We start from the raw sequence: 22,886 nt of genomic DNA on the forward strand, positions 1-22,886 counted from the left end.
CATTTATTGCCCTCCACAGCGTTACTGGCCCAAATCAGGAACTGCATTCGAAAACTCTTAAAAGAATAGATTATAGCTATTTGGTCTAGGAATTAATTCGTACGGTTTTTAATAAAAATTGAAGCTTTATTTCAAAAACAAAGTAAATGAATACGTTAATAAAAATATTGTCCATCGCTAGCCACTACTTTCTCCCATCTTTCAGGCAATTTACGGATTCCGTGTCGAAAGAATTCCTCATCTTTTGACGCAATCTAATCAAAGATCCATTTTTCGATATTTTCTGAAGAAGTGAACCGCTGTCCAATCAAATCGTTATTCATGCAATCGATCAAGTAGTAGTCAGACGGAGCAGTGTCTGGTGAATATGGCGGGTGGAGTAACACTTTCCATCCGACATTTTCCAAATAGGTTTTGACCGGTTTTGCGACATGTGGTCGAGCCTTATCATCTTGATAAATAAGTTTATTATGCCTGTTATTCCATTCTGGTCGTTTTCAGGCCAGAGCTTGCTTCAAACGCATTAATTGTAGTCGATAGCGGTGTCCATTAATAGTTTCACCAAGTTTCAGAAGTTCATAGTACACCACACGTTTCAAATCCCACCATATATACAGCATAACCTTTGCACAATGAATATCTCGTTTCGGTTGTGAAGGACCTGGTTCACCTTGCTTCACCCAGGCCTTTTTTCGTTTAGGATTCTCGTAATGAATCCACTTCTCATCACCAGTTACAATTCGATGCAAAAATCCCTTCCTTTTCTGTCTTTGAAGCAGCAATTCGCAAACGGTTTTTCTTCTTTCAACGTCTTTCTTTTCAATTCATGTGAAACCCAATAAGACATCTTTTGAATCATTCCTATGGCTTTGAGACGTTTGGAAACTGTTGTTTGCTCAACTCCAAATGCTTCTGCAAGTTCGTCCTGCGTTTGACACGAATCCTGATCAAGCAATGCTCTCAATTCTTCATCTTCAAATTCTTTTGGCTGTCCAAATTGCTTTTGGTCTTCCAAGCTGAAATCACCACCTTTAAACCGTGCAAACCACTTCTGACACGTTCGCTCAGCTAGAGCATGGTCACCAAACACTTCCACTAAAATATGATGACTTGCGGTAGCACTTTTCTTCATGTTAAAGCAATGAAGAATAACTCCCCGCAAAAACACTTTATCAGGCACAAAATGCGCCATTTTCAGTTGAAGAAAAAAAATGTTGTTGTTTCCGCTTCAAGCAACTGATATATACTAAACAAGATGCTCAATGACAGTAGTTTTCAACGCATGTTTGGATCAACGAAACTATGGGACAATAAGCTAGTTACGCCATCTTTTGTAAAACCGCACGAATTAATTCCTAGACCAAATATATGCATAGAAATTTAGTAACCAATAAGATACTGCTTTGGCTTATTATTAGTACTAGTTGTTCCCTCAATCTTCGACTCATCTGCAAATTATCTGAACGCTAGCGACATCTCGTGGGTGTCAGATAGTAGGAAACGCAGCTAGCAACAGCTACTAGCTTGGCTGAACTATTAGAAATTGGCGTGACTGACAGACTGAGGTGTCTTGGTTTTGTAATATGGATTAAAAGTATCTAAATATTTTCGTCTAGATGTTTATTCAACCCATACTTAAATGTTGTGTGGTTTTGAAGGATTTGATAATAAATTGCTTGTGAGGTAATGCGTGTTTTTGTCTTTCAAACACGCCTTTTTTGCCAATTAAGCACACGGCTCATTTAATTGAGTATGAACAGAGTTTCAAAGTGCGTCCTCTGTGGGTACATTTTTCCATACCATCATCTGACAGATATTATTCCAAATACGGCCTAAATATTTATCTGTTGCTTGTTTGTTCTAAGTTAACGCCTTTTTCAACTTGGAAGCTATGGAAGGCATGGATTTTAACGTGGAATTCAAATCACTTTGCTCCCACGCTCACCGCAATATACGACTGAGCAAATAGTACTGTTACATTAATTACCTACTAGATTTCCTTAGCACAGTATCTTTATCCTCCGTTATCTTAGAAGTAGAAAGATTAGTTACTGTAGATTGAGAAACTCAAATGTATTTTGATATGAAGGGTAAGGGGAAAAAAGAAGGAATGTCACAAAACTGTATTTTCGAGAAAACGGCGTTTTAATATTGAAAACCGCGTAAAAAAGAATAGGATTAGTCAAAACTTTTGCCCCTTTATACATGGATGTTTTTACATCTACGGATGCTTACATATACAGTCAAATAGTACCAAGAGTCACCAACAGATAGGACAAAGTACCCGATAAAGCACACACATGGACATTTCTGGTTTTTTCCCCTTACTCTTCATATACTCTTAAAACCGATTGTATTATCTTATTTTATTAAAAACATGTACTCGCTATTTTCTCTGCTGTAGTTCGTAAGACATTTGCACGGAAAAATAATACAGCTTTCTGGGCAGCGGTCATATTTGCCATAATCTTGTATTTTTGTACCAAATTTCACAATAGTAAATCCCCACGTCAAGCGGATTTACGTATCCAGGCTCGTAACTATGAAAACATTTACGATCACTCCAACCCCAATCATTTCACAGATTCAACCTGTTGCATATAAGTTATTTGGACGTAAAATTGAATGTAGTTTATACGAAAAAGACCTTTATGCATTGCAAGACCTGTAACGCCCAAATATTCACCACAAACTTATAGTGGTATCGACATAAACAAAAAAAGTGTGGAGCAGGAAACTACTTTACACAAAAGTCTACAGAAGCTCAGTGAAGAACGGTCAAGCGGTTTGGGTCAATAGTCTATCAATCGTAAGTTTATGTGTTTAGTCTATCAATCGTAAGTTTATGTGTTCAAACCCTGTAGGAAGTATTGTTTTTTTTTTTCTTTCTTAAAAGTGTGTTCCTATTTTCATCAGAGGACTGAAAACATTTCTTTGAATAAATCTTTGGCAACTACTTTTCTCTCAAATTCGATTAAAAGGGAACATTATATGAATTGCAAATCTAAAATCCAAAGCTGAAAACAAAATATTAAGTATGTTCAATATTTCATTATTATCCTTTGATTTGTAATGAAAAACTAATTATAAGCATTGATGATTTCAGAAGATTCTCCCCAGCTAATGGTCAATATATGAATGAGAGGAAATTGATAGAACATTATTAGTCCTTTTTGGGCATGATCGAAGATATGGCCACAAATTTATGTCGACAGGGTCTCAAATTCTCCCACAGGTCATGCCCTGAAATCATCACTATTTCACTATCATCATCACTTAACAAATACCTAGGTAGAATATTACATTTATTTCTCGTTCTACGTTTTGAAATGACAAAATCAATTTTAAAGATAATTATAATACGATAAGCATAAAGGTTTATAGAACTAATGAAGTAAATGTAGTGTTGTGTAAGTTATCGGTTTCTAATAGGATTAAAACTAGAATATTCGTTTGCATCACACTTTAAAGTAAATCCTCTCTCTATATAATTCTTACTGAAAAGAATGTTTAACTCCAATTACTTAATCAATATTTTTAATAATATATTTTTATTGTAATATTTTAACTATTCAATGTCGTATACACTTCATTTTCCAAAGCAAAATCTCGCAAATGTATAGTGGGCTAGTGAATATTATCAAATAAATTATCATTTAGTTTACGTAAATACTGCCTCGTTGTTTGGTCTCATGAACTTTCCTAAAATGTTAACCTTACACTGATGTTATGCTTTACTTTGCTGATAACTTGGAACAAATCGCCCGGAAACAGGCTTTCAGTTTCAGGAGAGAAACCCCAGATAAGCGAGTGGTTTTTGCTAAGTTTGCTTCTAATCGTGCATAATTGGCGCAGAATTTGTTGCTCAACGTTCAGGTGCTTCTTCTGTTTCCCAACTCAATTTCCTCTCCTCTGCGGAGTCTCTTCAAACCCCTTGATTAATTACTGTCTGTCCGGGCCACTTTATATCGGATTCAATGGCTAGTGTAGAAGTTGATGTTCTCCTCTGAGGCCGTGGGAAGACGAGTATTCTGTTTGCGGAATCCACATTACTTTTGCCTCTCACGTTCTGACCTTCCTTCTAGCCGAGCAAAACATAGTTTCTTGTGTGTTGGTTCGAATTGAGAACGAGAATGGACACAAGCAGTGCCTGGTCAGCTTCGTGGTCGTCCATCGTTCATCCTGTCGTTTGACGTTTGCTCACATCCTTCTAATGATAAAACAGTTTAGTTTCCATGTAATGTTTTGCGACTGTTTTTATACTTTGGTTGTATATTTCAAAGTGGAAGTTTGCTCTTTAGAGTAGCAACGTTTTCACATAAATTGTACGAATTGGGAATAAGTAGAGTTGTGTATACAGTTCTGATTATTTTATACACTTTTTGCTGTCTCGCTTTCTGCGAAGAGTTATACTAATAGTAACAATTTTATCAAGTAAAATGTCGGGAAATCTTTGATGAATTGTAGGTAATGTATAGTACATGTTTCACGTTTTATAATGTTAGTAGCCCATCCAAATAAACAAGGAATCTGAACGATATAAGCGTTACATGGTAGAATTTACATTTCGAGTGTATTTTTTTTTAAATCTACGATAACTTTCGTTAAAGAAATAAGTATTGCGTATATTGTGTCTGAGGCTTTCCAATCATCCCCATTAATTGGGTTTAAAATCACAAAGAATGATGGAGTGAATTAACCATTTCTCCATTTTAAAAATGTGTATCACGATGAATACAGTAAAAAAAAAAAAAAAAAAATCTCAATTAGGAAATGGGGTGAATTTACCCCTTTAAAAATAAGTGCACAATAACTGTCGTAAAACCAGATTTTTTTTTCAATATGGTGCATATTTTTTTTTTTTTTTTCTGAGGCTTACCACTCATCTCGACTGGTTGGAATGGAAATGGCTTAATATTAAGGGTGTGAATTTATCTTCCACATTAAAAAAAAAGTTCCGCGAAAATTTTATTTTTAAAAAAGTCAAATTTTATGAACAGAAGACCTCTTTCCCTAGCGGTTTCATCAGCACAACGCAAAATTTGCATTTTAGCTTGCAATAATCGGCGTAGTAGTTAAAATTGCGTATTGCATTTCTTGCGTTGCGGTACGTTGCGATTCGCAAGTTTTGCGAGGATTGATAGGAAATAATATGTGTGTGTGTGTTTTGTTTGAAATTACTTATTATTGCTGCTGTTTGGGTTGAAATTTAGTGATGAAAGAAAACATGTTAACGATAACTTTCCTTAAAATGACCAGATTTTCGTGAAACACTGCATACGCTTTCGTTTCCTTCGGATTCCCGATTAGGCCTATTTGTTATGGTTAGCATCACTCAAGAGCAAGGGAGCAAATTCAACCCAGCTTGGTAGGATCATATTTCAGGGTAACTGATTTTAATGAGTCGTAGCGTGTATTTGTAGGGAAGTTAAGAAGTGTTTTTGATTGGGATTTAAATTGAAGTTTAATGAGATATAAATGTCAGATAATAAGAATAATAGTAAAAACTTTCGCTGGCTTCTATAATACACGACCATTTTGCCATTGATGTTGACATCCATTACATGATCAAAAGTCGTTAAATAGGTTACAATTGCTTTATATTCAAATGTTCTCAACAGGGGGAGGCAGTGTGAAAATGGCTACTGCGTTGAAAGAGTGTACGTTAGGAGGGCAGGTAGTTTTAATTACTATTGTGTGAGTGAATAATCTTCCTGTGAACTAAATCTATAAAGAAGTGCTACCCGTCTCTGAAGAAAAGTGTTTGTCGCCACAAGTAATGCACAACTAGGTCACGAAGTTCACTGCAGAATGTGTGAAGTGTAGTGAACATCGATCTGGACGCCGAGTAGAGATTGCAACTGAGGAATCATTGCGGCAGGTGGAGGATATGGTTCATGAGGATGGAGATACGTTGACTCACCTCATTGCATCTACAGTTGAGTATTCAATGGATTAGCCTACAGCATAGTGGACAAACAGTTAATAGTATCGTTACAGGCAATGTAATATGGGCGCGTGATTCCTAGGCTGAAACAATGCGTGCACTAATCCAGTGGAGAGAGAGAGAGAGAAAAAAGTAAAAAGTTGTACTTACCATGTTCTAGGATCGAGAAGGCATTTTGTTACTTGTTCATTTACAGAGGTGAGGGGAAGGCTGTAGCTGCCGCATTGCACTGTGTTGTTGTGTTGCATCTTTGGGCCACCATTCACCGAAAGTATCCGGCACTGTTTATTCGATATATTGTTTCATCACAATGGCAAGCCTCATGTGGTCCAAACAACCCAGGGTCGTCTTGCTGAATTCGTTGACAATTTCTTCAACATCCTCCGTTTAGCGTCAAGGTATTTTCATCTATTTGATCTCCTGAAATCACACTTTGGCAGCACATATTTCGCTGATGCTTAGGAAGTGGAGCGGGAGGCATTTTTGCCGATCCCAAATGTTTCAGTATTCGCTCGCTACCCTGTATTATATTCGCGCGCTACCCTAGCCAGCTGTTTTAAGTTGATCATGTAAAGTATACAGAAAAATTTGAACAAGTCTTTAATTTGCCCATTTAATGTCAAGAACAGAATCCAACCAACCCCTGCGGAGCTTCTAACCCGTTACTACTACTACTACTACTACTAATCAACATAATAATAATAATAATAATAATAGTAATAATAATAATAATAATAATTATTATTATTAAAAAGTATAGTCAGAATTCTATTTTCCTTATTGAGTTAAACAATAAACCACACAATCTATTTACTTTAAAGAAGTTTCTTAGCTGTATTTCAAACACTTATTTGGAGTTAAATTTATGTGCATGTATACCTAGTACTGTTTTGTTGTTGTTTAACAAGAAAGAATGAGTATATAAGCAAAAGTAGACGAAAAATAGTCTTATTATTAATTAACTAATTAATTAATTAATTAATTTATATATTCATTTATTCAACAAATGTTTACATGAAGGAAAACACGCAATATGTATTAATGGGATATTACTATTTAGCTCCACTACAAATATTTTGAAGTGCAGTTCATATTTTCTTGTCTGGGACTTCCAGGGGGGTTGAGGGAAATTTCCTTCTCAGTTCCTCTTTTCAATTCCTGCATATATGAAAATGGAGGAAAAAAAAAAGAAAGTACATCCTTACACTTACCTGTCAATTTTCTTGGATAAGCGTTTCTGCATTTAATTAATGCATCACATGATAATGTCTCCACTAGAAATGTTTATGCTCCAAAGGAACTGCATTTGAATCAATGCAAGATATTTAATATTGTATTCTATGGAGTTACATATTTAAGGGGGTGGATTCCGCGCTTAAGCACTCACTGAAATTTTATCGAAACTTTTTTTTTGTTTTATATACATTACAGTATTTTCACATTTTCAGGAATAAAGTTAGCAAAGTCCCTCTCGAAATAAGCAAAGTCCCCCGAACAAAATCGTAAATACCCCGCTGATTTTATGAATTGGAAAACTCAACTAAAATTGCACACAAATATAATTATTTTATCCTGTACGGTAGCGTTTGGTAAATTCTTGTATTCTACAAGCTATTATGGACCAGGCTGCATGTAGGGGGAAGAAATACCTATTCTGAATAACTCCTGAGAGTATATACCTAAATTAAACAAATTACACTAGTCGACAAAAAAAAAAAAAAATCTCTGGCACACGTAAGAAAATACCTGATTCTAATAGAACTTTTCACGTAGAATTCGAATCTGCAATCAGTTTTCTTCAATCACCCTCAGTTTTCCTCAATCACCCTCAGTTTTCCCGTGACAGAAAGGTTTTCGGGAAATTTCCCTTTTTTAAAACTATTTTCATACCTGTAGCTCGGGTACCCTTAGGTATATAAACACACAAATTATATTGTATGTTAGCTTGATTTATACTTAGTAAGCCCTCTAAGTTTCATAAGAATCGCATTATTCTTTCTATAGAAATAAACATATTTATATAAAAATATGCTATGTGTACTGTTCATTTTACCATATTCATTAGTGCAGATAAAATCACATATAACTTCCACGAAAATTACAATATAAGCACGGTTTATACCTCATTGGATTTGAAATAAAACATATTTTCAATGATTTATACATCGTGTCACCATTTTTAGTATGAGGGAATTTCTAGAGGGATTTTGTGGGAAATTCCCTCCAAAAAGTAGTTTATAAGATTTTCTTGTCTTAACTTGCTATTTGTATATAGTGATACAGAAACAGGAACTGCACTAAAACAATTGTATGTCTACTTAATAAATAATACAAAAGAAGTGAGTGGTATCTTAATAAATGAACACTTACTTACCTTAACTAAAATGTTTTAATTGTCGACTTTCTTTTGTGTTTGGCTTCTGGAACATCTCTTTTGAGTTTCCAACAGTAATCTGCTAGCATTTGTGGAATTCCACTGTCCCTGGTATCTCTTCTCCATGGAGGAAATGTTCTGATGAAAACGTTCCCCATGCTCCACTAGCAGCACCAAGGTTTTCAGGAAAGAAATCCAGGTTGGAGTCTGGAAAGTGAACTTTAAGGGACATGTTGCGACCCATTTCTTTGAATGATTAGAGGAAATCACTCACAATTTCACGGTAATTTGGGGCTTTCTGGTTTCCTAAAAAATTCTTTGTTAAACATTTAAATGAATACCAAGCTGCTTTCTCAACCGGAGTTAAGAGATCCTCAAATTTTTGATCACGAATCAAACATCTTATTTGAGGGCCTACAAAAATCCCTTCCTTGATTTTAGCGTCACTAACCCGAGAAAAGTTTTCCTTGTAACAAAATCCTGCATTACTTTTGTCCATTGTCTTAACAAAGTTTTTGAAGAACCCCAACTTTATGTGAAGAGGAGGTAGAATTATCAGGGCTCACCAGTAAGGAATAAACAACATTCTTCTGTCGAGGAGTTAATACACGCTTTGGCCATTCCTTCTTGATGTAATGTACCGCTTTGCTTCTGCTGTCCCATTCGCAGAGGAAACAACAATACTTCGTATAACCAAGTTGCAAACCCATTAACAAAGAAATAATTTTTAAATCATAGCAAACGGTCCCCTTGTATTTCTCATACTGAATTCTTTCTAACACTATTTGATGTTTTCATAGGTTTCCTTCGTATTGGTTGTATAAGCCAAAGGCACTGAAGGAAATTTGTTGCCATTGTGCAAAAGGACAGCCGTCAAGCTAGTTTTGGAAGAGTCAATAAACAATCTCCACTCTGTACTTATATGTGCATGTCCGAGTGTATCTATCACAGCACAGACATTATTACAATACACTAAATCATTTTCTTGAGAATAGTAGTTTTGAAACTCTGTATGACAGTTTCGAAAAATACACACTTTAGTGTCACGATGGAGCAGATTCCAGCCTTTAAGTCTAGAAGCAAGAAGTTCTGCCTATATCTTGGAGAGTTTTAAATCACGTACGAGGTCATTTAGTTTACCCTAAGTTATCAGATGGGTACTGCGAAGTTCATGTTTCGTTCACCATTTCCCCACCCAGTCAGACATTTCACGCAAGTACAACAAATGTAGTGAGGAGCCCAATTCTTATCTTGGTCTCCTACATAGCAACCAAAATATAACTGATAACACTTCCTCACAAATGGAGTAAAACATCGACGTTGCGATTTAAATGTCAGCTCCCCACATACATAACAGAAATTGTCCGGGTGATTTACACACTTCCTCGGCATCTTGTATCCTGTAAGGTATCACACACACATACACACACGAATCTACTCTCCATCAATCATGAAGCAGCACAAACGTAATCTAACTCAGTGCATCACCACACAACACAATCTATTCGAACTCCACAATGCACAAACACTTCAACTTACACGCGGCCACATCTAAAACACGTCCAGCTTGGACCGTCACTCAACGCTACTAACAGTCATCAGGCTACGTGAGTCGTCAATTTTTTGTATGCATTGTTGCCAGATTAAAATATTAAAGAGTGACTTATTTTCCACAGAAAGCATGCGTGTGTTTGTGCTTGCATTTGAGTATCCATCTATGTGCCGACAATAATACGTCAACGTTAGGGTTTTGTGTTTGATAAAAGTCTTGCATAGTATATTGTTTATTACCTATAAATAGACACAATAGTTTATATCTCTAGACAGAATAATGTGATTCACATTAAATTAACATTATTTATTAAGTAGACATAAAACTGTGTTTTAGTGCAGTTCCTGTTTCTGTATCACTATATACAAATAGCAAGTTGAGACAAAAAATCTTATAAACTACTTTTTGGAGGGAATTTACCACAAAATCCCTCTAGAAATTCCCTCATACAAAAATGGCGACATGGTGTACACATCATTGAAATTATGTTTCATTGGAAGTCCAATGAGGTATATATAAACCGTGCTTATATTGTAATTTTTGTGGAAGTTATATGTGATTTTATCTGCACTAATGAATATGGTAAAATGAACAGTACACATAGCATACTTTTATATAAATATGTTTATTTCTATAGAAAGAATAATGCGATTCTTATTTGAGGGGAGCTTTTATAACATATTAGCAGTGAAAAATGCTTTCAACGCTAAAACTAAACTCCCAGCGGTGAGCCTTCGCACATTCCCAACAATGCGTGCAATTCCCAGCGATAATAGCTTCGCTCCCTGAGCAGCATAGCCCGTACACCTGTCTAGCGAGCTGGTGAGGCTCAGACGGAAGGAATTCTGAGTGTTTCCAACCTGCTATTTTGTTAACGAAAAAACAACCGAAATGTTGAAGTATTGACTTTATTTTATACGAAAACAAAGAAAGTATAGGTAGAAAACAGGGTAGGCCCGGCCTCAGAGCCTCATAGTACGCTTCGCCACTGAGTACAACACCGGGACCGTCCACTCGCCCTCAGTTTACTCAATTTGACTTTAAACGACAATGTATCTTTTGTGGTGAAGTAGCAGATGCAGAGGCAGAAAGGAAACTGTCATGGCAATATCGAAAAAACATCAGTAAAGTAACTCTTACAGATAAAGGAAACTTTCCATAAGTGGGCTAGTGTTTGTGGAGACAAGTAGGCAGCAGAAGTGCAGTCACGCTTTAATAGTACCGTCGATCTTGTTGCAGCCGGCGGATGATACCACCAACAATGTTAGAAGACATTCCTTAATCCTTATTCATTACCTCTACTATCCTTTTGAGTATCGATTAAGTCCTTGCAAAACATTGGAAGACCAGTAATGTCGGTAAAGCAATAACTTTTGAGAACCTGTGTCAGTTCATGAAAATTGAGGATGCGTGCCAATATTCTATGGATGAGTTAATGGAGAAGATTATTGAATTTGGAGGTGATAATTTGACGTACATTGAGAAGCAGCTGAAAAGGAAACTTATGGACTACTTTGGAGATCGCGTAATCATTACAAATCCAAGAAGAAGCATAATGACTGAAAGATGCAACAGCTAATATTCTGAACGATGCTTGATATTGTGAACGTAAAGCAGACCCTACGAAAGAAAAAGAGCGCATTATACTTATTGCGGTTCAACTTATTAGACAAGATATACAGGGATGTACATATTCAGTGGATAAATACCTAATAACTGACGATATGAAGAAAGGAGGCGCTTCATCCATCCCAGCCTGTCTTCACATATTTCTTCAAGAAATTGTAATGAAGACGAAAAAAGACAAGGCATCATGGGGAGGAAAATGCACGTCGATAGGCAATTGGATAATATAAGAAACCAGACCTCATTCATTTATATGCCCGCTGCTTCTTGCTATAAGAGTTAATGTTTATCGTCGGTACGCATTTCGCCAACTGGTAGACTTCCTTCACAGTATCGGTTTCAGTGAAGACTATAATGAAGTTATGAAGCATGAAACACCTGTTCTATCACGTCCTGCAGAAGTTCCTTTAGAACCAAAGACTTTTGTACAGTTCGTGTTTGACAACGCCGATTTTAATATCAGAACCATAGATGACCAAGGAACATTTCACAGCCTTGGTAAAGTTCAATGTATAACGCCAGGTAGTACTGTCAAGTTTCTTACTGATGTGGAGCGGACAAAACAAACACCAACTGCGGCAATTATTGGGGAAGTCGGTGCTATTCCGGTTTTTCCATACAAAAGTCCATGCCAGAAGAGAAATTCCTACTGTTGGCTCGCACTGATCATACGTCGGACACTTGTCGTTATTTCATGTATAAGAAACATGTAGCAAGCCAACAACTGTCTTCAAACGTCAGCATTGCCGCGCTTCCACCGAACACAGATGCAAGTAAACTCCACTTCTTGCGCATCTATCATCAAGTGCAGATGTGATTAGGGAACAATTTAAATCCAAATGAATGGGGATGAAAGAATGTGAATGGACAACTTCTTCCAGTTCCGCGCCTTCAACCGTTAGCTCCAGACTCTCGTAAATTAGTTTTTGTGCATACAAAACTACTGAATGCATACGTTGTTCATGTCGACGTGCAGGTCTTTTATGTACAAGTTTATGTACTGTCGTGGTATCACCTGTGGAAATTTTCATACCTACAATGAATCTGAGACGAAAAAATCTGATGATGAAGTCTGTGACGAAACAAATGTGTATTCAGAGAACGATCCCGACGTCAAGGGAATAAAGTTAGCTGTCCAGTAAGTGGAATATTCTTGATAACTCAATTTGTTGAATTGCTTTAAAGTACAATTTTACGAGATACTTTTGTTTAAGACAATATTCAAAAATAATCCAAATGTGTGAGCGGTCTGGGTGGCCAGACAGTTATTGATGAGGTCCGGAGTTCGACTCCGAGCATGAGGTGTTTGTGAACTTCAAATAAAAATGTTGTAAAACGGAAAAAGAGCCAGTAAGTTACATACCGAATTTCTAGTAACTAGAATGACCCATAAATATCACAGTTAATATTCCAATATAATCTATGAATGCATTTACATATGTTATCTTACTTCGACTTTTTCATTATTTTGTGACAACTTCTGACCAATGTGTACTTTAATAATATACTTCACCTCATGATAAGCTTTGATGTATTTGCTGAGAGAGAGACCCAGTATAAATGGAAGAAATAGCCCGATAAAACACAAAATTGGACGTCCCGTAAATGTGGTTGGCAGCCATGTTGGATTGACCATCGTACTGGATGAAGCAAGAGAGGGACAGGCACAATATTTTAATATGTTGTTATATACATATCTCTTGGGGACTCCGTGAGCAAGGTTTCACAAACTCAACAATTATATTCGGGTTCATCTCCCAATTATACTGGATTTTACGTGTGGTTGGCAGATCCGCCATATTAACTGAAGCAAGCGACGGGGACTTTTAATATGTTGTTATACATACCTTAGAGAGACTGTGTACAAAATTTTAGAAATTCAGCAGTTATGTCCAGGTTCACCTTCTAGCTATACTGAGCTATAATAAGATCAGAGGATACCTGAAACGTTTGGGATCCGCAAATATGCGAGCGGTCGGTTTGCAGGTGTATTCTACGATGACTAACAAACTTTTACACAGCAGTACCGGGACATTGATACTTTGATGAGGAAAATGTTTCGATATAGATGGAAATCATGTGTAAAAATGAAAGTTTTTTTTTTGGTGGTTAAAGCCCTTACTGGTACTAGAGAAGAAATAATTTTGCATGATTCATATTTTATGTGAATTAGACTTCTATCATTATTGAATCAGGCGATATCAACTCAAAACACGTGATGTAAGAATGGCCGGAATAGGATAAGAAATGACTAATATGTTAACACTTTCAACATAGGGAATTCGTTTGTTTGATAAGACTGGAGCCACTATTGCACACGATATTTCGTAAGTAGTAGACTCAAGGTAGACTTTAAAAAAAAGAAAGAAAGAAAGAAAGAAAAGAAAATAGCGGTGAAAACGGTTTCAAATTCGACGAGTGGCACATTCAAATCTGCAGATAAAAATAAACTTTTCATGAAGTATATGTTTCTATGGATTATCCATTCCTACTCTGGACTCACTATCAATGAAACGGAAGAATTGTGAACCGTAGAAAATAATTGATATTGCTTGAATTTTATTACTTTTAAACATATTAATCTTTTAAATTATTTAATCTTTATTTAATTTATTTATTGTTGATTGTTTGTTCAACCAACCGTTTTAAATGTACGTTGCTAAATCTATAAATTTAAACTTAACTTTTTCTTGATAGTTTCATTTTTTCAATTTGGTGATTTTTTTCTTGATAGTTTCATTTTTTCAATTTGATGATTTTTTTCTTGTTAATGACATTCTTTTAATTTAGTGTCTTTCACACAATGTTTGGTTATGTTGGGCTACCAATCTGTTACCAGTATCTAAATGATATTTGCATAATAGGATTTGATTTCATCGGCAATTAATAACAGCTTAGTACTGGAGACACATGTGCTTCACAATGTGTTGCCAGTGATTGTTATGTATGTTTGTGTGCTGTTGTGTAGAAGGAAGTCACTGTTTGTGGAAGACGATTAAATCTTTCTGATTTGGCGGCATTTGTTTTTATTATTTGATTTCATTTTTTTTTTAAATCTAAATTTTAGTAGTTGTCCTGGCCTCATCACTCGTTTGAGCTGTCTACATTGCTTATAAGTAAAGGCAGTATATCCAGACAAGAAACCTACGTAGTTAGTGTTTGCGTACCTCTTAATATGTAAATGTGTTTACTTATCCAGAATGTTGCGGAAAATTTATAACAGATTTGTGAAAGAAAATATGGGGATAGGGCTTCTATAAATATTCTCTCTCTCTCTCTCTCTCTCTCTCTCTCTCACACACACACACACTCACACATACACACAATAATATATACGATATATATATATACGTACAGGCGCGGATCCAAGATTGGCTATAGGGGCTATCTTCAGTATTATTGTATAATTGTATAGAAAATTATACGTTAAGAAAATACAAATAGTTGTTGTCGATTTATTTCGAAGCTATTCACAGAATATGTAATGCTGTAGATTTTGTAGTTATACCTTCAATATACATGATATACGTATAATTAATTGAAGGTTTCATCTAAGTTTCACGTCGCACGACAAGTGGCCAAACCTAATTACCCTTGTAGAGAGATGCAAAAAGGCTGACTTTTGGAACGAAGTTTTTAAAATAAAAGACGGATTTTTTAATACGGAAGTTTATTTTCCCATAAAAGCTAGTTTCTTAAAAAAGATAAAAACGGAAATTTCACCTTTTTTCGCGTAGGAACTTTCGAGACTTTCTCATTCAAGTACCTCTTTCGTTTCCCTGTAGTGGATTCTATAACAACACTATCCATAGCTTTGGATTGGATATTGTCAGAAACACTCACCAAAGCTTCAATACACACTATATTTTAAACTATAATGTGTTACAGTTTCGGATATCTAACATATCCTTCATCAGACACTATACAGACAGTGTTGAAGCTTCGGGTTCTATAATTAACAGAGTGCTTTTCCAACACACATTAATAGTGAGTTATGTTTTCAGTTCAGGATTGGTTATCTTGATTGATTTCCAAACTGGCATTTCTCCGGTTTCCAGCAAGTGTAAATTATGCAACCCAATGTATTACAAGTGCCAGTTTGGCTGCATAACTACGTCATTAAGTGTGTCGTTATACATCTTGTTATATCATCATAATCAATTGATGAATTTAAAATTTTGCGATTTTGAGTCGACTTGGGTACGTTTATGTGCTTTTACGATATCGATCGCTCTGCCTTCTCGTCAATTCGACATTTCAGAGATAAATCTTCCTTTGCCGCTGATTTTCATAATTCTTGCAGCGATCTGTAAATCTCGAAAACTCACGTCAAAACGGAAATTTTGAGATACACCTATTGGTTATGCCAATGATGTTTTACACGTTTTCTAAATTCAAACTGAGATACAAGCAAAAAGTGTCATAAACTAGGAAACAGTTACAAAAACAACTTAGTATTGATATAAAATTTTGCTTACATTTCGTTCTTCGTTGGGAAACGCTATTGTGGGCTTCAGATATTTAATTAGAAGCGGATTAAGTTTTTTAAAATAAAATATTAATGGATAATTTACTCGTTCCATTTAATTACCTACATAACATGTGTTCTTAGCTCTTAAAATCTTAGTAGCTGGGGTTTTAGTTTACATAAGTTGTAAACGATATCTTTGTTCTACGAAATTACTACATTTTCTGAACACTTATTGCTAACACCATTGAACTTTTTACTAAAACATTTTTGTTGTTCAGTATTACTTTAATAGCTCTACAAAAAATTCGTTCAAACTAGAAATCTCAGTGCTTTCATTGATTTGCGCTTTTTTCTTTTCTATCCAATGACCTTTTTTCTATGATTCTTGAACTTTTGTGTTCATTTTATTCAGAATAGAGTATCTGAATATCTTTTCTTGTTACAGGGGGAAAGAAAAATGGAACGAACTGTTATTTCTTCATCAAAACCAGAATATTAAAAAGCTTAAAATTTCTTAGGCAAAAGAGCCACAAAAAAGAATCACTTCATTTTTGTACCCCCTCGAAAAAAGTGTTTTTGAAGTTTTGCGTATTTTTGGTCAAATATTGCATGTAATTAAAATGGGATATGCTTCGAACCCGCTCCTTTTCTGTTTGATGAAAGAGGAGAAATTACTATGATTTGTCGGAACAAGATTATTTTTTTTTTTTCTTTTGACCTTTTGCTGTCAATATTTGCACCAGAGATAGGGATGCGCACGAGTCGAGATATGTTTCGAATCTCGACTCGACTTGAATGTCTCCAGAATATTTCAGAGTGCATCGCCCCCCTGCCCGGAGTTTACGGGAATTAGGTGACCTGCGTATGCACATGTGGTGCCAACTCTCTCTAGCTACCTACCAAGGATCATTGCGTTCATGCCAAATTCCCTCTCTCTAGCTACCTACCAAGGATCATTGCGTTCATGTCGAATTCGAGTCGAGTCGAGACAGAAACATATTTTCGAGTCGAGACCATTTTCTCGAGACGAGTCGAGACAAGCTTAAATATCAACTCGACTCGTGCGCATCCCTAACCACAGATAAATACGTTGTCCATGGTAGAGTATAGTCCCCCTCCCTCCAAATTTTTGTATACACACTTTATGCATATAAATGTTTTTTGCAGTTCATCAAATTTAAAGGACTACACTAATGTACATTATGTGCCGTCATTCTTTACCATAGCGAAGTTGTTGTACGCATCAGCAGTAAAGTAAGTAATGCGAAAACATTAGCAGATCATTTTAATAAGAAAAGGAGGGAATACCTTCCGCACATGTATTACAAATGTGCTTACCTCTTATAAATCTGCACGTGTTTTATGGTAGTGTGAAGAAATGAGTATAACAACAACACAGCCGTTTCGCTACAGTTTCACATTCAAAAATAATACGAAAGGTTTATAATATCGTAGTACGTTATCATATTTCTCCGTAAATATCACTAGTGAACTGAAAACTTGGAAATCCTTTATTACATATTAGATAATTATTTTTTTTCTGAATATTCTTGAGTATGAATATACAATATGCTTGATATGAAGTTCGCAAATGCAAGCATATTGTTTCTGTAGAGATTTCGTATTGATATGAGGTGAAAACACTCTGTTGCTCATTTGATCTCTCACGAATAAGTTCAGATCCATAACATAACTTCCATTCGGTATTACTATGGCAAGACACTCGTTATAAAGCTTTTTCCTTTCTTTCCTCTCCTTTTTTTTTTTTATAACCCTTACATCTCTACCCCTGAAAGACAAATTTCCTGGTGTTTGAAGGGGGAGGGGGAAGGCTAAATCACTACAAAATCAAATCGGAAAAGTTAAAATTACATTTACAAATAAGAAATAATGGGCTCAAATCTTAGGTAAAAGCGCTCCAGTTAGATTTGTTGTATTACACTTTCTTTGGTCTGAATGTTTCCAAATATTGACTGTTTTGATGTAAAAGTTTGAGTGTAAACATATGTGGAATTAGGATTTCTAAAACAGTTCTTTTTTTTTTTTTTTTTTTTTTAATTTTTCAACAAACTGACAATTACACATTTTTGTTTACAGTCGACTGGTGATGATAACAGATGCTGAATGGGATGCAATATGTAATCATTTCTGCGTAGACACCGATATAACTGTCGCTCGAGCTGATGATGGATCGCATCTTATGAGTAATCCAGGTTAGTACATTTTCATTTATTCACGGAATTATATTCGAGGGTTACTGCAAAAGTCATGGCAGTTTTTTTTTTTCGAAAGTGATAACTAATAAGAAAAATCCGCAATATTCAAATGGAAGGTTAGTCCATATGTAATCGTTAACATGTAGAGAGTTGGATGAATACATATATCACAATCACGATATAGCACGAGAAAATGATGCAAGAAATATTGTCGCTTCATACTTTTGCTGTACTGGCAACATTACAAACTACTCATATTACACTTACGAGTACAGGTTAGAAATACATACCCGTAACATGTTAGGGTCCCTCGAAGTAGTCTCCCAAAGAATCCACCACACACTGCCAACGCAATGAAACACACACACACACACACACACATATATATATATATATATATATATATATATATAATATTTCTTGTGCTATATCCTGATGGTATACGCTGGTGAAGTAAACGTCATTTCCGCTTCCTGTTCAGCTAGCTGGTTACAAACAAACCAGCTTTAAGCGGGTTATATGAAGAAGCTTACACGGTACTCGCCTATGAAAATGATTTGTTTCGTTTTCGGATATAACCATAACAGTTTAAGAGGTACATGCATTTTTTGTTTGCTTTCCCAAGAATGAAATTAGAAATATTGTACTATATAACATATTAAAGAGAAACAAAAACAAAGACACACTGTACAACAAGCGATATAATGATTAATTACTTATTGGGCGAACAGATATATCTCAATCTCTTTGAAGAACACTTTCTCTCCTTGCATATTCTGCCAGAAAGAAATTAAAATACACATATATTTAGCAAAAGCTCCCTTGCTCTATCTTTTTTTTTTTTTCGTTTGTTTGTGATATTTTTAGGCTAATTTCACTGTTTAATATATATTAATACTCAGAACACTGTAAAATCATTTCTTAGTAAACTGATAATTGAATCACACTTTTAAAGGCATACTATAATCTTCGACAATGCCTGTCCCAGCATGGAGTGGGATTCTTACCTGCCTCCGCTCTTTCCGATTCTCACCAGCGTAAGTTCGATAACAATTTTACCTTTGTGGTTACAAATATGTGTAAAAATTTGAAACTCTTGATACAATTGAGATTTACAGGTAATGGATGATTTTAAAATTGGTAAATGGCGTTACACATATATGTAAGACAACCGCATTTAAGTAATTACAAGCTAACCTAACCTTACCATATGAATGTTGGTACAGGTAATATAGTAAAGTTTAAACCGGACTTGTTACTTTGTCTCATCCCGTTTGATATAAAATATAATTGCTCGATCCTATCGATCTACGCTAAGTATGCATGAAAAATACAGGATCATTTTTGAAAAAGTATATGTAAAATTTGTCTAATCTACGAAAATACTTCTGTGCAAGAAAATTATATATGTAGAGGGAGAACATAGAGACAGCGTTAAAAATGTGCCATGGTTACTAAGAAATTGAAATACAAATCCACTTGTAGTGATTACTAGCCCTGGCTAGTGTACGCTTTTCGTACCTGTCTTTCTTTCACGCATATCCAACTTCACTGATCTACCTGATCCCTACAGATGCATCCTTATATCACTTGAGCTTCAAGCTGCTCTTAAATATCATAGATGTAGTGTTACGTGAAGTGACCACCCAACGTAAGTTGGTACGTATTCTCCTTATGAATTTTAATACGTGTATAGTCTGGAATGTTACAATCTGTACGCCGTTTGTGGTAGACGCCAAAAAAAAAAAAAAAAAAAAAAAAAAAAAAAAAAAAAAAAAAAAAAAAATATCATTAGGACATTATATAGGATAGTTAGAGAGTTATACCTTTTAAATTATTTCATTATTTCTGGTGACGCATTTCAACTTTAACAGTGCCAAACAAAGAATGGACATCCGCTAACAAAAGGATGAAGAATAAATTAGGAAATTATTTCCACGAAGATGCTAAGTTTCTGAGATTATGTATTCGTAATTGTATATTTTAAAATGCATTGGTTATTCTAGCGCTGCATTCCTTTGTTCCGAATATCTGATCACTAATTTTATAAAAATCAAGTTTCTTCCATATTAAACATTTTCACTGAAGCTAAACAAACAATATGACAGAAGTATATAGCATAACAATTTTCAATAATTTTAAGTGAACTCAATCTAAAATTATTATTAAGGGGCGCTCATATACATGCGTGGGATTCTCACTCACTTTTTGTCCAGCAAGTTATTGGCGATTGAAGGAATTAAAATGTAGAGCAATTTTGTTTCATATTATGATAAATACGGCCTTTCTGTAAGTATAAAGTAAATATATTCACTGCTATTCGTTAAATATGTAGCCTCATATTCATAATTTTAAGTTCGTCTTTCACAAGACTCACAACTGCCACAACAACGCCATTGAAACTGCCATAACAACCACCTTAGCAACGGATAGTTTGTAACCAATATGGCTGCGCCCAGTAAAATTCACAGCAGACGACTTCAGCAGCGTATTGTGTGTGTTCAACCAACTTCCTACATGTAATGATTACATATGGACATATGGAGTAATCTTCCATTTGGATATTTAAGATTTTTTATTCGTTACCATGTATATATAAAACAGTAGCTCATATATAGCAATAGACAGTGTACTACTTACTAGGAGAGATCGCAAATGTTTCTAACGCTGTTGCTGAAGGCACTTTTGTTTCGTATCAAAAGTCCAGAGCCATAGACCGGCTCTATTATTATTAGTAGAGATACGAAAATGTGGAAAGTTGTGGAAATAGATGGTTTCTAATCTAAAAAGGTGGATTTTTTTTCAATCTCAGTAGCCATTTGTACTTCATACTGGTAAGGAATTCTATGTTAAATGAAAACCATTGTTTTCACTTCAAGAGGCTGTTCGAACGGAACATAAAAGCGCGCAATACTGACACTTGAAACGTGCACATTGTTGTGTAAGGAAACCTAGATCACCCCGCACCCGCACCCCTGAATCTGTTTCCCAACAATGTATTGTTAGCATGGTAAGGGTCTAAGAGAACATTCTGCTGGACTGACAACGTTGCTTATTCATTTAGCGTAGGTCACTTTACTAGTGTGGAGCTTTTTTGCACTTTCCACTTGAAACTTTCATCTTAAGCCCTTAAAATAATATAACGACATGTTAACGCTTTTCACTTCTCCAAAAAAATAATTTCCATTCTTTTCATACTACTAACTCAGCGTTCAGTAAGTCCCGGGAAGGTTGTGGACTAACCCGCAGATGGCGTTAGTAATATCAACTCGACTTCGTTCCTCGAAAGAAGTAACCTTCAAATGACACGTGTCTGATTTTCACGTCAATCGAACCATAAACAGCAAAGCTACTGTGCTGAAAAGACGCTACGTGTGCATTTGTAAAAAGGAAAAAAAGAAAGAAAGAAAAAAAAAACGAATTTCGTGTGTTGATAAAACATTGCTATTTAATGGGAAAAAAATACGTGCAAGTTCAGCAATGGATTGAAAAATGTTACCCAGACTGCTCCATCAAAAACAACGATTTGCCGGTGGTATGCTGATTTTAAGGGCGGTCGCACGGATACAAATGATGTGGAACGCTCGGGCAAGGGAACGCCGATTTCTCTGTAAATTTGGAGGGGGGAGGGGAGAAGCATTCAGATGCAGAAGGTATATATATATATATATATATATATATATATATATATATATATATATATATATATATATATATATATGAAGATTTTAAGACAAATTGCACTCAAATTATGCCAAATATTGTATAAATACAATAGTGGGCCCACATGAGCTTTGGGGGGCAGGTCCCCCAAGGATTGGCGCCCTTGCGCTCGGGTAGGCCAAATGAAGCAGTTACTCCGGAAAATGTGAAACAAGTGTTGAAAATAGTGATGGATGACCGCAAAGTGAAAGTTCGTGAGATTGTAACATCAACAGGAAGTGTGTGTAAGATTTTACACGAACAATTGGGCATGAAAAAAGTCTTTTCCAAATGGGTGCCGCGTTTGCTCGCAATGGAACAAAAGCAACAACGAATCGACGATTGAGAGAGCTGTTTGTCACTGTTTACTCACAATAAACACGATTTCTTGCGTCGGTATGTGACAATGGACTAAACATGGATTCACCATTTCGCTCCGAAGTCGAAGCGGCACACAGTGTTAAATGTCAGCAATCTAGGTAGAAAAAAATCAATTTTAGTAAAGAATAGCCTAGTCGACTTTCCAATGTTAGAAATATGGTAGTTGTGACACTAAAAGGAGCTTTGGCAAGGGGTTTTCAGTTTAATACAAAATGAAGAATGTAATATGCTTACTACATACGTTCATTGAAAATGATGGTGAATTACACGTTTGTGGGACCCCAGAGTGCCTAAATCATAAAAGACTGTTGTAATCAAAACAAGTACGAAATGCAAAAGCAGCAAAAATTCCTGACAAAAGTAGGTACTGATTTATATGTGGGAAACTTCGGAGACTTGCTGTATATACAACTAAGGTGTAAAGGAGTCGATTGATTAAGTCCGTGTTTATACTCACTCTAGAATTCGCGTAAACCTTCTTCTTCTTGAAATTTCTTGCTTCTTGGGTTTCTTCTGGAAATTTTCGTATTGGCAATACACGTATCGCAAGTATCTCTCTTCCTTGCAATAATATTTTATCCAGGCTCACAGGGATTGGGTACCAGGTGTACTTTTGG

The 22,886-nt window shown here is 35.6% G+C and overlaps 1 protein-coding gene across 2 annotated transcripts in view; it reads left to right on the forward strand.

The window, feature by feature from the left end:
• LOC145671207 (ubiquitin carboxyl-terminal hydrolase 48-like) overlaps positions 1–22,886 on the forward strand; it is a 727,624-nt gene that overhangs the window by 235,811 nt on the left and 468,927 nt on the right. For both annotated transcript variants that reach the window (XM_081740067.1, XM_081740066.1), the window contains exon 16: positions 18,068–18,183. In XM_081740067.1, coding sequence (XP_081596193.1) covers positions 18,068–18,183 — 116 coding nt within the window. The remainder of the gene's footprint in view (positions 1–18,067; positions 18,184–22,886) is intronic.

This window comes from Thermobia domestica, chromosome 15, assembly GCF_964235325.1.
Source record: "Thermobia domestica chromosome 15, izTheDome1.hap1.1, whole genome shotgun sequence".
Lineage (NCBI taxonomy): Eukaryota > Metazoa > Arthropoda > Insecta > Zygentoma > Lepismatidae > Thermobia > Thermobia domestica.